Here is a 16,396-nt window from a genome sequence, read left to right on the forward strand (position 1 = left end):
TTACTCCTTGAAGCACCATGTTTTTTAAAAAATTATATTTTTCTGATAATTACAAGTTAGCAGATTCTTGTAACTTGGCTCCTTTTACTGAAACTAGCTCCCCATGAATGGCTATCAATGACTAGGGGCATAATTTCTCTCTTTTCCATTGGAGCTCTCCGATCAGATTTGATCATTATTTGATGGAGATGATTTCGACTTCTTTTCAGTTTGTGGTTCTTCTTGTCTTCGCTACCGGTCTGGAAATGTGGTTTCATCACTAGGGGAGAGCTCCTTCCATTGATGCAGATAGCAGCTTATTTATAATTTATAGCATTAGAGCGTTGCCTGGGGCACTGAGAGGTTAAGTCACTCACCCATGTTCACATGGCCAATATATGTCAAACTTGAACCCAGATCCTCTTGACTAGCCCTTCTATTTGCATATGCCATGTTGCATCTCATTTTCTGTCATGAGGATAGTATATCAATTAAATTCTAATCTGGTTACAAATTATTTCATAAAATAGTTTCTGATTCACAGTCAATAAAACTTCAGCCAGAGGAAAGGCCAGATGTTCTGTGACCCTAAGGGGTCATTTTAATTCCATGTTAAGAAAGTCTCCAAATACATCTGCAGGTTGTGTTCCCCACCCCACAGTAGAGTCTTTTAATCAGAATCAACAATAGAAGGAAGTTTATGCCTTGTTTTTGTGTTCAAGACGACACCTAGATGTTCTCCCTGTGGTCCAGTAGTGTTGCTGTTGTCTTTTTGAACCCCACACAGCACCCCTCACCTTCCTCAACATCAGTAAATTTCGCTTTGGCTTCTCTCTCAAACATCTGACCTTACCCCTTTACTGATGTCAGAATTCTAAAGTGTCTGTCTCAGACTCATATATAAGAAGCAAAAAATGAACACATTGAGTCAGTACTGGAGGGATCTGTGTTCTCACTCTGACAAGAACAGGTTCGAGAAGCCTACTTTTGTCTTCCCCCCTTGTCATAGACATTTTATACTTATCATAAAAATGCAGTAACTAGTGATTTCCTTCACTAACAGTTTTCACCTCATTTTCCTTTCCTCTCTTAGGAAGTTCGGCTTCGATGGAGACTCCCCAAAGCCACAGTATGAATGCTTCTACTCGGCCTCCAGTCTGTGACCCCGACCCTGAATATCGGGAGGCTGAACTGACTCCTCTCTAAGATCTCAGCCAGGGAGTGGTTTGGAGCCTTCAGCTCATTAGGCCCTTGTGGAAGGGCCTTTCGATCTGGACACCAAAATTACACGCACAGACTCTCCTCTCTCTCCATCCTCTATGGGAATACTAGGCTCTGAAATGCCACACAGACTTTGACCAAAAGAGCACAGCTAACCTTACACTCTGATTACTTCCCTTTTTGTATGTTAAATTTATTTGTAAATGGTACAAGATGAAGGACAGCAGCTTTTATCATGGAGCCATTGAGGGCTTTTTTTCCCTGCAGTACCCCACTTGGTTGGGGTAAGCAGGACTCAGGAGGTAGTTCCTTCTCAGAGAAAAGAAGTAACTGCTTATAAGGCCAGCCTGGAGTTGGCACAGTTTGCATTTTTAACACCTGGCATATCTCTGAAACTTGGGGTTCAGGACTGGTAAGCTCCCTATGGTGGTGGTGGGTTTTATGTCCACAGGAGAGATTTTAGGGAGTAGGTGAGACATTTTCCTCAAAGGTGGTTTTGAGGGGGGATTTTAACTTTGTCTTTTGTGGGTGGGGGAGGAACCTTACAAAAGAGGAAGGGGAATCAAATCAAAGTCAATGAAGGAAAATATAGTGTATATTTTGTAACACACAGTGGCTCAGAGTAGCCTTTTGCTGTTGCCGATGTTTGCATCGTCAACATGCTTGTTTGTCACAAGCACGACCCTACTGCAGCAGCGCCTGTCCATGTAGTCGTGTCTTGTCGTTCATGCCTCTTGATGATGTGACTGCTCTCTTTGCTTTTTATTTCAGCTGTTGGCCATTTGGGTTTAAGGCAATTGGTCCTGTCCTCCAAGGGGACTGTAGGATCATTTTTTTTCTTCACCAAGACTTTTCAGGGTGAGAGTTCATCTAATTGGAGGACACTGATTTCCAGAAGCAAAACAGACTCTGCCAGGTTTACTCAATGACCTCCAAGCCCCAAGGGATGCCTGAGTCAAAATAGCATCCTCTTCTCTGGGAACATAGTTCAGACTACATGCATCTTAGTTGAGAACTACCAGGAAGGTCTGGAGATGTTACTTCATTTGGTTTGGCCTCCCTTCAAGTGCACTGGCAAGGGATCTGAAGTTTGAGAATGGATTTTGGTTGGGATTCAAAAACACAGACAAGGAAGATTCTGGTCTTAAACAAAGTCAGCACTTTGCCTGCCATATGCACCTTCTCCTGGTTAGGTGCCTTTCTCTGAGTGCTGAGCTTCACAGAAGTTGCCAGAGTGTCTAAGACATACGGTGGATTTGGGAACTCCTTTGAAATCAGCATCTGCCAAACTGGCATGGCCAGTCCTGAAACAGGCTGTCTTTCCCATGGAGAGAACACCTGATATGCTTCCTGCCCTGATAGTCTAATATTTCCCTCCTGGTTTGTGTTTATTGGGGAATCTGAGAGACAGAAGACTCTCCCTCCCCCATAGTTAACACAGTCTGCCTAGGATTTCAGTATACTCATGATCCGGCCCTTCCAGATGGTATTCAAGGTGCATTGCTTCCAAGATAACCTTTTCTGCATTGTCATTTAAAAGGAAATGTCTTGGCAGAAAGGGAAAATTCTACAAACATTGGTACTCACTGTGAAGTTGATATACCAGCTACTTCTTTCTGCAGAAGAGTAGTAAGGCCTTGGTTGAGATACAGTTTGTATCTGCCTCAGTTGGTCTGGCCAGTGTCTATCTACGATAACAGCCCAGTGCTCTCCATTCTTAGTTTTCAATTTATTGCTCAACAGCGGCCAAACAAGAATTCGGTGCATGCCTCTAGCAAAAGCAGTGGCCTTAGCAGGTAGAATTCGTACCCACAGGCAAATTTGATTCTGTTTAAGTGAAATGGGAGACTTAACCAGAATGGATTGGAATGGGTAAACTCTGTTCTATAATATAATAGTTTTTGCTCCCCAGTGCCCTGCCCTGGACCCTCAGGATTTGGAGTCTTTAGGTGAATGGCTTTCAGAACTAGATTAGACTTAGTAGATTCGGCTCAGGAAGAGACCAAACCCCTTTCTTTGACCTTACATCACAGAATGTCTGGCATTTCATGCTGGAAGTTGGGCCCCCTCTGACAGGTTCTCTTGAGGATTCGTTTGGAACTTAATAGGGAACCTGAGGCACAAGCCATATGCCGCAAGTTAAAGTAACATTCCAAGGCTGGTTTCCTCCAGTAGGCTCTTCAAAAGTTCATTAAATGTTCGTGCTGAAACTGACACGAAGACCCTGCTGGAAATGCAAAGACACCTGGGCATTCCTCTGAGGCAGCAGGCCCAAGGAAATGGGGAAAGACCCATCTTCCTTTTTAAGGAATTGCTCTGCAGTTAATGCTACTGGGGTAAGACAGAACACAGTTAAGTTCAGTTTAAACAAGTTACTAAACTGCAGGTACAGATTTCCAGCTGAGAAGACAGGCTCATCAGAGTCCAGATGGGGAGCCAGAGTAAGTCAGGCTCCTGGAGGTGGCCTTCTCACAGCCTGTTTGTGTGTGTTGTCAGTGAACAGGCAATGTTTTTTTCCTCTATCCTCATCGATGCATATAGTTTTGTCCAGAGACCTTGCATTGGGTGTCTTGCTTTTGCACAGTGGGACAAACTGGAGTAGAGTTGTGTACTGAAGATACTAACCTTTTTTTTTTCCTGTAATTGCCACTTGTGAATTTTGTCATGTGGCTTTTACCATGTGGCTCTTTCCTGCCTCTGGAGACAGGCTACTTTGTGCACATAGCTTTCCCCATGGCACCCCAGGGTTTTCCCTAGTCCTGATCCTTCCTGTCCTGGCTGCCCATAGACACAGTCTGGCTTTCTCCTTCCTGCACGCTGCTTCCCTCTTCTCCCATCAAGCCCTTTTAGACCTATCCTCTTCAATTTTGGTGCCAGTACTTTGTTTAAACGATGGAACACAGATTTGCTCATCCTGGAAACGTGCTATTATTTGATGTAGTCTGATTGGTTAATTTTTTGTTTGTTTATATATTTATAGTAATAAATTCATGCAGCAATATATCATGTGTTTATCATTTCCACGTGGGTGTTGACTGGATCTCTAGTTCAGTGTTTACTAATCATCAATTTTCACTAATTTTTTACTACTCTGTAAGACTTATTATTTAAGGGCCTTACTTCTTAAAATGAATGACCACTCCCCACCAAAAACAATCCAGTTTCTCTCTACCTTCTCCTTCCAAGGACCTCACCCCTGTTGTAGCTGCTGTGCTGAGTCCAGAACAAGCTTCAACAAAGAAACTAAAACTTTTACCAGACCCCACTTGTGTTGGAAAATACTGCTGGAGTTCTCTTTCTTGATTTCCAGGTTGGAGGAAAAATAATAACTGGGGTGATAGTCTAAAATCGGATCAGAGTTCCCCCCCCAGGGCAGCACAGACAGTGCTGTCACCTATAACTTTCCTGGGAAAGATGAACATTTTCCTGTACTGAGATATGATTATTCAACTTGTCTGCTCTCTTCTCTGCAACATTTTATATCTATTCCAAGGTAAGCATATAATATATATTTTTTTAAGTTTAAATTAAATATATCTTACTCTCTTTTTAAAAAAGTTATCTTCCTAACTCTACTTCTTTTAGTATGAGAACCTTGTCTCTGGAAACCACCCTTTAGATTCAGTGGAGAAGAGAACGTTTCTTCACTCTCTTTTACCCAGAATAGATATTCATTAACTCACCCTCTCCTTTCTTTCCTCTCTCTTTCCCTCCCTTCCTTCCTCCCCCTGCCCATCTCTTGTAAAAACACACACACACACACACACACACACACACACACACACACACACACATGTACTACCTAGACTCATACATGTGGATATGCATTTCCTGTTTGGGTCTGACAGATTTATATCAGTCAGGTAGGCAGTTAAGTGCGAAATGTGTGCAGGCACTGAGGCTGTAAGAATGAAAGTGAAACTTCCCAGTATATAGAAAATAAATTTATAGGGTGCAGCTAGGTGGTGCAGTGAATAGAGTACCAGCCCTAGAGTCAGGAGGATCTGAGTTCAAATCTGGCCTCAGACACTTGACACACTTACTAGCTGTGAGTCATTTAGCCCCAATTGCTTTGCCTTCCTACCTCCAAAAAAAAACCTATTAAAAAAAAAAAGAAAATTTATGAGAGGGCACAGGCAGCTGGGAGCCTCAGGAGAGACCTTGTGTAGAAGGTGACTCTTAGGTAGAATTTTTGGGACTTAAGAGGCAAAGGTGAGGGGAGAGTAGACTCCAAGCCTGGGGCACAGCGTGTGCCAAGCTGCAGAGATGGCATATGGAGTGTTGTTTATGAGGAAAAGAAAGAAGGCCAGTTGGGCTGGCCTCTGGAGTGCAGAAAGGTTGTGGAGGGCTTTAAAAGCCAAACACGAAGAGTTAATAATTGAACCTGGACAAAACAGGAAACCATTGAAGCTTAGTGAACAGGGGAAAGACGGGTAGACAGGCATTAACAGCCCACACCATAGGACTTCTCTTATGGACCCAACTGAGTCTCCTCAGCCTTTTCCCCTGCTACCTGCCACCCCTACCGCTCAGAAACAAACAAGACTCTCGAGCCCCTTTGGATTTAATTTCTAGAAGATGTAAAGTTTTTCTTCTTCCTGGGCTCAGTGTATTTTCTCCAAATGTCAGTGCTTTCTGTGGGTAGTCGGTTTCTAGGTTTAATTATGTTTGTTTTTACCAGCCAAGATGAGGGGTGGTTTAGCTCCTTTATGATGCCTGTTTCTTTATTGTTATCACTTTCTGGGATGCCTGTTGGTATTTATCCTTCTGTCCATTTCCCCCTTCTCTTCCCATCTCCGAATCTTTTGGGGCCTATTGCTACTCAATAGCTACCTGCAAGACCCTGTTTCTTGGAATGATTAGTTTCCCTTACCCTTCAGTAGTTAACTTTGGCCAGAGAAATTCCACTTTTGTCCCTTTGTCCGCTTTGGGCTTCCTCGTTTTTTATGCTGGTGAAGAATAAATTCTGATGGTTTTCTGTACTTTGTTGTAGAACTCTCTCCCTTTGCTCCTTTATTTTTCCCGTGCTTTTGCCCCCACAGTTCATTTTAAATCATCTCCCCTTTCTTCTTCCTCTTTGCCCCTTTGGGATATCAGCGAGGTGGTAAAGTCAATGGAGCCCCAGACCCAGAGTCCGGAAGACCTGAGTTTAAATCCAACCTCAGACATTTTACCGTCTGTGTGACCTTGGGCAAATCACTTGACCTCTGCCTCAGTTTCCTCATCTGTAAAATAGGAGTAATAGCACCTACCTTCTAGAGTTTTTTTGAGAATCAAATGACAGAATAATTATAAAACATTCAGGGCAATGCCTGGTGCATAGTAAACACTTTATAAATGTCAGCTATTGTTTCTGTCCTTCCCCGTGGGCATCTAGTTTACTTGGTTGCGACTTATAGCCGTGATCACCAACTTTTTTCATATCATGCTCCTATCAGTAAAAAAAATTTGAGTATCCTCTGATGGGTATATATTTGCTTAGTTATAAATTACATACAGGTACAATTAACAGTTGTGCTGTAAAACTTATATAGAAATAGACATTTTTAGAGGATGATATAAAGATAAGAGACTATCTGATCCTACAGTTGATAGGGAGCCACTGGAGTTTATTGAGAAATCACTCTGGTGATTGTGTGGAAGGTGGGTCAGAGAGAGGAAAGACGAGGCAAGGAGTCTATAAAACGCTATTAAAATAGTGTAAGCCAATTTGGAATTATGCCCCGGAAGTTACTAAAATGTGTAGACCCTTGGATCCCTTGTACTACTACTAGGCCTATGCCCCAAAGGAAGAGAAAAGGGATCTATTGGAAGTAGCACAAAATTGGAAACTAAGGGGCTGTCCTCTGATTAGAACATGGCTAAATGGTGGTATAAGAATGTGATAGAATATTATAATGCCATAAGATAGGCCAAAATTGGTAGTTTCAAAGGAAATTGGGAAGATTTCTGTGAACCGATGCAGAGCAAAGTAAGGAGAACAATTCATATAGTGACAGCAATATGATAGAGAAAAGAGAAGAACAACTTTGAAAGACTTTAGACCTCTCGTCAGTGCAGTGTAGAACCGTGAAACCAGAGGACTGAAGATAAAACAGGAAAGCAGACAGCCATACATACGTTCTTGGACGTGGCCGATGTGGATATTTTTTTGGTTAGACTCTGCATGTTAATGTTGAGGGTTTGGGGGTTTTTTTTGTTCCATAAAGTGGGGGTCGTGGGAGGGACAAATTATAAATGCATATAAAAACATTTTTTTAAAAAATTAGTCTAGGCAAAAGATACTGATATTCTGAACTAGAGTGGCAACCATGTAAGGAAAAGGAAGAGGACAGATTTGATTAAGTAGGAACAAGAAGATTTTAGTAATTGATTGGCTATATGGGATGAAGGAGGGTGAGGAGACAGACTGCTCTGTCCACTGTGCCATTTAGTTGCTCCTTTGTTCACAGAGTTGGACAGAACTGAAAACTACGAAAACCTCAGTGTATGGCACCATGTGAGACACTAGGAAATAATAATGATGACAAACAATAGTTCCTGCCCTCACTGGGGGGACATGGGATGCAATCTAAGGTAGTTTGGGGGGAGGGTAAAGGAAGAATCCCCACAAAGTGTCCTAGGACTATTTGAGGAAGAAGAATACACTTTCAGGAATCAGGGAAGTCTTCGTGGAGAGGGCAGCTTCTGAACTGAGTTTTCATAAGAGTGGATTCTGAAAGAGATAGATGAAGAGGGAGTATATTTCACCCATGTAGCTCATCCCCAAGAATGAGGTAGCAGATGCACTTTTAGAAACAGTAATCTAGTTTGACTAGATTGTAGAATGAGTCAACACAAATAATGCAAAATAAAGCTAGAAATGTAGGTCAGAGACAGTTAACCGTAGTTTTAAATGCCAGACTGAGGAGTAGCTCTGTGGAAAAGTGGATTAGAACACAGGACTTAGAGACCATAGTTGAACATTCTGCCTTAGTTTACTAGCTATGGGACCATGAGGAGGTCACTTCACCTCTGTGCCTCAGTTTCCTCATCAATAAAATAGAGATGATAGCACCTAATCCCAATTTGTCATGAGAACCAAAGGAGATAACATGTGTAAAGCATTTTGCAAACCTTAAAGTGCTACAAAAATGTTTTTATTGTTGTTCAGTCATTTTAGTCATGTCCGACTCTTCATGACCCCCATTTGGGGTTTTCTCGGCAAAGATACTGGAGTGGTTTGCTATTTCCTTCTCCAGACCATTTTAGAGATGAGAAGACTAGACAAACAGGGGTAAGTGACTTACCCAGGGTCACACAGTTAGTATATGAGGCCAGATTTGAACTCAGATGATTTTTTCCTGACTCCAGGCCTGGCACTCTATCACCTGTGCCACCTAGCTGCCCCTGCATCACTGTTAGATATTACTGTTATTTTTGGCTGTATTTCCTCAACTGTCTCTGCTTTCCTTTCTCATCTTGTCTAGATGCAAGCAAGATGCACAGTGTAGGCTTCATCCTCTTCTCTGTGAAGGCTGCATATGGACACTTGGCTTAATTCAAGGTGGGAAGAAAGCAATAGGAACATTTCACCTGACACTGAGGTTTGGAGGGAGGAGATACATGCTAGAGGAAAGGGGTGTTAGCTGGGAACTCCTGCTCCCCAAACCTTGAGCATGTATTATTTTATTCTTGCTTCCATTATATTTGTAAAAACCCCTCTCTGACCCAATAGGCAGTTCTTTTTATCCTGTTTTACACCCAGTCTTCTCCCCACACCACAAGCTTATCCATTAGTTCTTGAATTGGATAATTATTAAGTGCCTGGGATACAAGTAAGGTATGAGGTGAAGTCCTTGTCCCGAAGGAGCTCAGTCTTATCGGGAAAATAATGTAAACACAAAATAAAGACCAGAAAGTATTATGTAAGAGAGAGAGAAAACAAGTGTTCTCGGCATTCAAAAAAGGGAGACGTGAAATAGGCAGATTTAATAGATGGGATAGGAGGATTTTAGCTGGGCCTCGAAGGATGACTAGGGTAGAGGCCAAGAACTGATGGAGTATCCTAGGTAATGAGATGCAATGAGCTGAACAGCACAAAACTGGGGATGAGTGTCCTAAGTTTAAGGAATAGTAAGACCATCATCCTGACTTGGTTTGTGTGAGACCTAAAACTGGCAACTCAGACTGAGGCCAAATTGTGGGCCCACTACAAACCTCTGAATTTCAGAACAAGATCCATTCATATTTTCAACCAGGCTGAGAAGTATAACCACAGAATTTTGCCAACAAGCTTATATTCTTCTTCCTTGCAGTTTCAGTCCCTAAATTACATACTTTTGTCCAGATGGGAAACTAAGTTCAAATTCATTTTTACGCATGATGTTTGAATAAGTGTTCAAGTCTTCCTTGGGTTCCAGACACTCCTTAGGAACAGACAGACATTAGCATAAGTAGTGCCTTGGCAATTCCCTAATCCCTGATTTAGGGAAGGAAATTTGTAAACTCTCAAAGCACTACTGTACATAAATGTAAGCTGTATTGTTATTTCCCTTTCAAAAGTATGTTTCTAATTTAGTTAAATCATTCAGATTCTTTCCATTTGTCTCATTCTGGGGCAGACGTTCTGTTTGTGGCTTATTCAGGCCTCTTCCTTTGACTTCTTGTTCCTTTTACTTCCTTTGAGCTCTTGTCCTTTAAGGCTATTACATTTTACTGAGGGAAAATTATATCTACACAGAGAAGTGCAAAACACAAGTAATTTGGAGTAGAAGACGAGAGTATTAACAGTGGGGGTGGATTCCAAAGGGCCTCTTGCAGGGTCCTGTTATCACAGATTTAAGAGCTGGAAGAGACCTTAGAAATCACCCAGTTCAGTACTTTCATTTTACACATAAGAAAACTGATACTTGAAGAGATATATTGTAAAGTGAGGGGTTTTGCCTATGTGGAGAAATGGCCTCCAAGGTCCCTTTCAGCTGCAAATAAATCTAGGACTTGTCCACCTGACAATGGTCACACTACTAGTAGGGGTCTGAGATAAGAGTTTGAACCGAGGGGTTCAAGTCTAATTTCCACAATAGCAAAATTAGCTAATAACAGCACTTAGCACATTAACTTGAATGCTGAACTTGGAAAGGCAGCTGGGTCTTCCGAGATACAGATGTGCAGAGGGCCAGCCTTCTAGACGTAACCGGTAGTTGTGTGGGTGGAGACATCGAGCCTGCTTTCTCACTGTAGTTAATGGTGGGACTAGAAACCAGAAAAGACTTGTTTTGAACATGTTGAATTAGAGATACCTTCATCTAGTGGGTCTGTTCAACAGGTATCGATTGATAAAGGTCTGAAGCTAAGAAGCATGAGAGTTGGTGCTGGTGTGTGTGGCTTCTTGAGGGGATGGGAGAAAATTTATTCCTCCTTTTCTCTAACGGTCTTTGGCTTGAATGACCAGGAGAGGGAGCAGTTGTTAGAATAATTCCTCTCATTTTAAAAGGCATTTACTAAGCACCGCCATCCCAGGCAATGAGCTAGGGTCTAAACCAAACAGTTTTTGCCCTCCAGAAGTTCTTTTTCTATTGGAGGAAATGGCGGTCATATTTCGGGGTTTGTGGTTGTTCAAACGTGTTTGCTTGTGATCCCATTTGGGGTTTTCTTGGCAGAGATACTGGAACGGTTTGCCATTTCCTTCTCCAGCTCATTTTACTGATGAGGAAACTGAGGCAAATAGGGTTAAGTGACTTGCTATTAAGTGTCTGAGACGGATTTGAACTCCTGAAGCTCATTCCAAGCCCTGTGATCTATTCCTGTGCCATCTAGCTGCCCTAATGGACGGGATACTTTTTTTTTTTAATCCTTTGTTTTTATAGAACCATCATTTTTAAAATACGGGGTATTCCAAAAGTCTTAATGTGGCTTGTTAGGCTGTCAATGCTTAAAGCTGCAGTAAAGACCTTGGGGACACCCTCTATATCCCTTCAGCCTTACCCTAACCAGTGAGCTATCCTGCGTAATAAAGAAATGGGGAGGGGGGGGGTGTCTGAAACAATTTTAGAAGGTGGAAAAAAGTATCAGTTCAGCAAAACTATCAACCGAGTTTGACGGCATATTCGGTGTTCCGCACCCGCGGTCCGCCACTAATGCAAAGAAGGCAGAAGTGAATTTTCTCCACTCTTTTCCTTTGTTGTTCTAACTATTTACGTTGTTGGAACCCCTCTTGGGTTATGAGTCTTGTCTTAGCCGAAGTAACCCCGACACCCGTCCATTCTCAATCTGGGCACAGACTTCTCTGAAGCCCCCTTTCCCTGTAAAGGTCACTGCCTTGGAGGGGCAGTAAGAGCCTGGCGCCCTTGGGGCTTTAAAGGATTCGCGGAAGGGGCAACTGACGAAGCAAAAGCAAGCCCCTTTAGGACCTGGCTCCGACCTGAGAGCAGCTAGGGGCCCCAGCCCCACACCTGAGAAGCCACAGGCAAGCCTTGGTCACGGCCACGGCCACGGCCACTAGGGGAGCCTCCCTGGGTAGAAACGCTATGCGTCCTAAACCAACTCCGGGAAACTGGGTACTCAAAAAGCGCCGAGCAAACAACAGTGAAGTTCACACCCGCTACGACCTGGGACCGAGAGCCCGCAACCCTCTCGGTTAAACTGCCCAAATGGAAACAGAACCTTCTCGGGCACCCGAGGAGCCGCGGCCGAAATACAAACATTCCATTGGCTTCCGCTGGTAGGTAGACGGGGCTAGGGGCGTAGCATGTTTGGCAATCACAGTCTCGAAATCCTCCCAGAGAACGACCTCCAGAATCTTCTATGACGATTGGTTGGAGAATAAGTCAGTCATTTAGCCGCCCTCCCCCCTCCCTTCCTGTCCCCGCCTGTAAATGACAAACGCCTAGGAGAAGCCTGGAATGTGATTGGTTGCTTTTTAGGACAAAGGCAAACCAAAGCAAGATCAAGCCTATCGATTGGCCACGGTCTGACAACGTGTTCCGGCAATTGGCGAGATTAGACTGGGTGGGGGGGGAGAGCTCGGCCTCCCTTCCGGGGATTGGTGGAAACACGAGGAAGGGGGGCGGAGCCGCACCTACTTCGCTGACTGGGCGTGCTGCGTCCTGGCGGGCAAGATGTCGGCTTCGCGGGTGCCGGAGCTGAAGCAGATTAGCCGCGGGGAGGCTATGCGTCTCGGGCCCGGCTGGAGCCACTCTTGCCACGCTATGCTATACGCAGCCAATCCCGGACAGTTGTTCGGGCGGATCCCCATGCGCTTCTCGGTTCTGGTGAGGGCGGAGGGGAGTGAGAGACCGGACTCCGGGGCGGAGGGTGGGCGGGGCCGGGCTGTGGGAGCCGTGAGCTGAGGACTGAGGCGCTAGGAACCTGTGGGGGGAGCTGGGGGCAGGACCTGGTTTGGGGAGCGGGGTGCTAGGCCGGCTGGAGGGGCTGAGAAAGCGTAGAGGCAGGGCCGGGGGCCGGGGCCGAGGGACGGGGCCGAGGGGGGGGCGGGCAGGGAAGTGCCGGGGACGACTCGCGGAAGGAGCCGGAGCCGGGGCCGCGGCCGCGCCGTTCTGCTGGAGTAGACGAGGTCTAGAGGCGAGCGCACCCACCCCCAGACAGCGAGAGCTGGAACGACGGAGCAGGGAGAGCAGTGGCCGGCCGGCCCGGGGCTCCTGCCCGCGCCCGCCCCGAAGTCAGGTGCCGCCGCTGGACGCCTGCCTGCGCCTCCGGCCCAGCTAACCCGTGCGGTTCTCTTGCAGATGCAGATGCGCTTTGATGGGCTCCTGGGCTTCCCCGGGGGGTTTGTGGATCGTCGGTACTGGTCCCTGGAAGACGGGCTCAATCGGGTGCTGGGCTTAGGCTTGGGCTACCTGCGCCTCACGGAAGCCGACTACCTGAGCTCGCACCTGACGGAGGGGCCGCACCGCGTCGTGGCCCACCTGTACGCCAGGCAGCTCACCCTGGAGGAGCTGCACGCGGTGGAGATCAGTGCGGTGCACTCCCGGGATCACGGGCTGGAGGTGGGGCATCCCGGGGCGGGGAGGCCAGGACCCCCACCCCCCACCCAGGGATTTGGCACTGGCCTCTCGGCGCCGCCGGGGTAACACGGCCCGCCGTGGTGGCCGCGGGGCAGCCGAGCTGGTCCGTTCGGAGCCAAGGGTGATCCTGGGGCTCCGCGCTAGGCCGCAGGGGATGACGGTGGCGCACAAAGGGCCCGCGAGCATCCGCCTTCAGTGCTGTGGTTGGCGGGGGAGGGAAGGCGTTTGGGGGCCGGGGATCAGGGGAGAGAGGGGGCGAGCGGCGCTTGCTGTTGGGCTGCCCGCCCACAGGCCAAATGTGTTCCATCTGCCATGTTTGTAGCCTTTGCCAGTCCTGGGAGTGGGGGGGGTGGTTGGTGGTTGGTGGTGTGGGACTGAGTTTGCTGAGGGAGTTTACTTGGGCTGGGGAACCGGGGTTTGCTGATGCAGACGGTAGGTGGGAAATGTAGGAGTGGGATTTGGGGTGGTTGGGGTTTTATGGGATTGAGAAGATTGTATGGGATGGTTGAGGGGCACGGTATGTATAGAGAGGGAGGAAAGGGTGGTGAATTTGGATGTTTGTGGAAAGGGGTGGGCTGGGTTTGTAGCTAGGAGAAGAGGGTTAAAACCAAAACTTGGAATTCAGGTAGGTGTGGATTTGTAAAGTGATACGTAAACTGATCCTTATAGCTAATGAATGTCATAAGAAGCCTTGAAATGACTTTCCTGTAAAATGGTTTCCAAAGGTGTTATTGGAACATGGATTCAAGCTTTGCTGTCTACAAGTGGTTAACAGACTTGTGTTTCATCAAACTGATGCCCTGTGTGTCTCCTTCTGAGCCCTTGGCATGCATTCCTGCTTTTTTTCACTGCCCTGGAAGCTCGATGTGGCTTCCAGGCCGAGTTCCAGGCCCTTCTCTCAGCAGGAGGGGGCCCAGCCCTGGTTGTCCAGCTGGGTTCCTGATTGCCCTATCCGCTCTTGTTGCAGGTGCTGGGCCTGGTCCGGGTTCCCCTGTACACCCAGAAGGATCGAGTTGGTGGGTTCCCCAACTTCCTTAGCAATGCCTTCATCAGCACTGCCAAGCACCAGCTGCTGTTTGCCCTGAAGGTGCTGAACATGATGCCTGAGGATAAGCTGGCTGAGGCCTTGGCTGCTGCTACTGAAAAACAGAGAAAAGCCTTGGAGCAGCAGCAGGCAGCTTCGGCATGAAGCTGTAGTCTCCATCCCTTAGGCTGGGTTTTCTCTCCCTGTCTCTTTCCCTGCCCCATCTTTTTTCCAAATTTTCTATGCCCCAGGGGCTGAGAAAAGACTTGAGATAATTCATTATCCCTTAGAGGTGTGGGGTTTCTCCCATTCTTCCCCTTATGACTGAAAAGGAGTGCATTTCATTCCTGTCTTCAGCCTGTGCGAAGTCCTCTTTTCTTTGGCCTCATTGCAAAGCAGCAGCAGCAGCCCGGACTGGCACTTCAGGTTTGTGTAGGGGGGTATATAAAGGTCACAGGGTAAGGACCAGCACCTGGCCAAGGTTTTGAGTGACCCCTTTATTAGCACTAGCTTCAGATTTTGGCCTTTGGGGTCAAGGTCAAGACCTTAACGTTTCTCTGCATGAATCTTTTGTTTAAGGGGGCAGTTGTCAGTTTGGTTCAGGCCCCAGATATAAGGGTGTTCTGGTTTAAAAAGGTTCCTTAATTCTCGAGGATGCTTTTGGTTACATTGACATATTCCTGCTTGTTCCATTTCCTTACCCCAAAGAGAGAAGGAATCAAGGTTTTGGTGGGATTTGGCTGGGGCTTTTTTGGTTCTCCTTATTTTGAAAATGTTAGGTTTTATACTCATGTGGAATGTGGGATTTTAAAGTAAATTTTAACTTGCCTCTGCCTGTTTTGAAAGAGCTTGGGCAGTTTAGCCTGAATAGGGTGGATAGGGGATGCTCCTTCCCTGAAAGCCTGGGAAAGGGCTAGGGCTTGGTTGGTGTGTGAGTGTGCGTGCTTGCTTGAGTGAGTGTGTGCATGTGTGCTCCCTCAAGTGCAAATCTGAGCAGGAAAGAAAAAATAAAGTAGCTTGACAGCTCTTTGGTGTGGCCCTCCTTTTATCTCCAGCAGAGGGGATGCCAGAGTCCCCATCCCTAGGATCCTGGCTCTATTCCTAGCTGAGAGTGCCAAAGGTTAGGGGATAAGTGTGAAGATGCTATGTTTTCTTAGGAGTGCACTGGGTAGTCGTCACTCAGCTATCCATATCCTTTCAAATCCCTGGAAGTGTGTATTTTTAAGAAAGCTGACTAGGACTGTGGGGGCAGCATTGCTTTGGACTTAATAGTTTTTCTTTGTTCAGAGCTGGCTGTATCAAACTTGTGACCTTGGCCTTATTAATAACCATGCTCTATCAGGTGAAATAATGCTTTGACTCTGGGACACTGACAGTGAGAGAACTTAGCCAGGTCACAAAGAAATAAAGGCTCTGTTGTTTTATAGTTTTGGATAGGAAGAAATGGGAATTGGGTTGTGCTGATAGGAGCTTATGGGAAGTTGGTGCTGGGTTTAAGATGTTTTAAGAGGGTTATGGAATAGGTCTGAGTTTTCTGCATGCCTGGCAATCTTAATGACCTCTGTATTGGACTTTGAAGGCATTTGTTAATTAAATCTCAGGCTTCCTTTCCTCATGCTGGCCAAGCTGAAAAGAGGTATAAGCCAGAGCTGTTAGGGCTGATCTGTCTGTGCTAGGTCAGTGACCATCAGCTTTTCTGTAGTTATAACGCTTAGTTTTTAGAACATTTCCTTTACTTCCCCTTCCCTCTGACACTTAAACAAAACAAACCCAAATCCTACAAACTGTTATGTACCTTATTTATTTTTTAAGTTGTAGTAAAATCTAATTCTGTGAAAACTCTGGAATAAATGAAGGGAATGACTGGGCTTGCAAAAAGTGGCTTAAGGCATCATTGCTCTGGGCAAATGCCAAGTGCAAAATAAGTCTGGAAGAAAAAAAAGGGCCACAGCTAAGGTGATTCAGAATGCCTAAGCAGAGGGATTCTCAGCCTCATGTCATTAGGTCTTCGTTTTGTTTGTAAAAGATGACTGATCTTTCTTAGGGCGCTGGTAGGAGACCTCTTTCAACTCAGGAGATCTCCTTTGGTGGGGAAGAATAAATCTAAATTAATGACAGTTAATAGGAAGCTAGAGCAGCTAATGAGGGCATCCTCTGTCACTTCCCT

General features: G+C 45.8%; 2 protein-coding genes across 5 annotated transcripts in view; both read left to right on the plus strand.

Annotated features, from left to right (window-relative positions):
- Window positions 1–4,201, plus strand: part of MGRN1 (mahogunin ring finger 1) — a 131,112-nt gene extending 126,911 nt beyond the window's left edge. For all 4 annotated transcript variants that reach the window (XM_069089487.1, XM_069089495.1, XM_069089504.1 and 1 more), the window contains one exon: window positions 1,073–4,201. In XM_069089487.1, coding sequence (XP_068945588.1) covers window positions 1,073–1,185 — 113 coding nt within the window. In that variant the 3' untranslated portion in view covers window positions 1,186–4,201. The remainder of the gene's footprint in view (window positions 1–1,072) is intronic.
- An 8,027-nt stretch (window positions 4,202–12,228) lies between these two features.
- Window positions 12,229–15,255, plus strand: NUDT16L1 (nudix hydrolase 16 like 1). Its single transcript, XM_069089583.1, has 3 exons — window positions 12,229–12,452; window positions 12,927–13,187; window positions 14,173–15,255. The coding sequence occupies exons 1-3, from the start codon at window positions 12,300–12,302 to the stop codon at window positions 14,392–14,394; spliced, it is 636 nt and encodes a 211-aa protein (XP_068945684.1). The 5' UTR covers window positions 12,229–12,299; the 3' UTR covers window positions 14,395–15,255.
- Window positions 15,256–16,396: the final 1,141 nt, after the last annotated feature.

The sequence above is a fragment of the Petaurus breviceps genome, unplaced genomic scaffold (genome assembly GCF_028583685.1).
Source record: "Petaurus breviceps papuanus isolate PSGF00001 unplaced genomic scaffold, PetGlider_PUasm1.0 120, whole genome shotgun sequence".
In the NCBI taxonomy this organism is placed as follows: domain Eukaryota; kingdom Metazoa; phylum Chordata; class Mammalia; order Diprotodontia; family Petauridae; genus Petaurus; species Petaurus breviceps.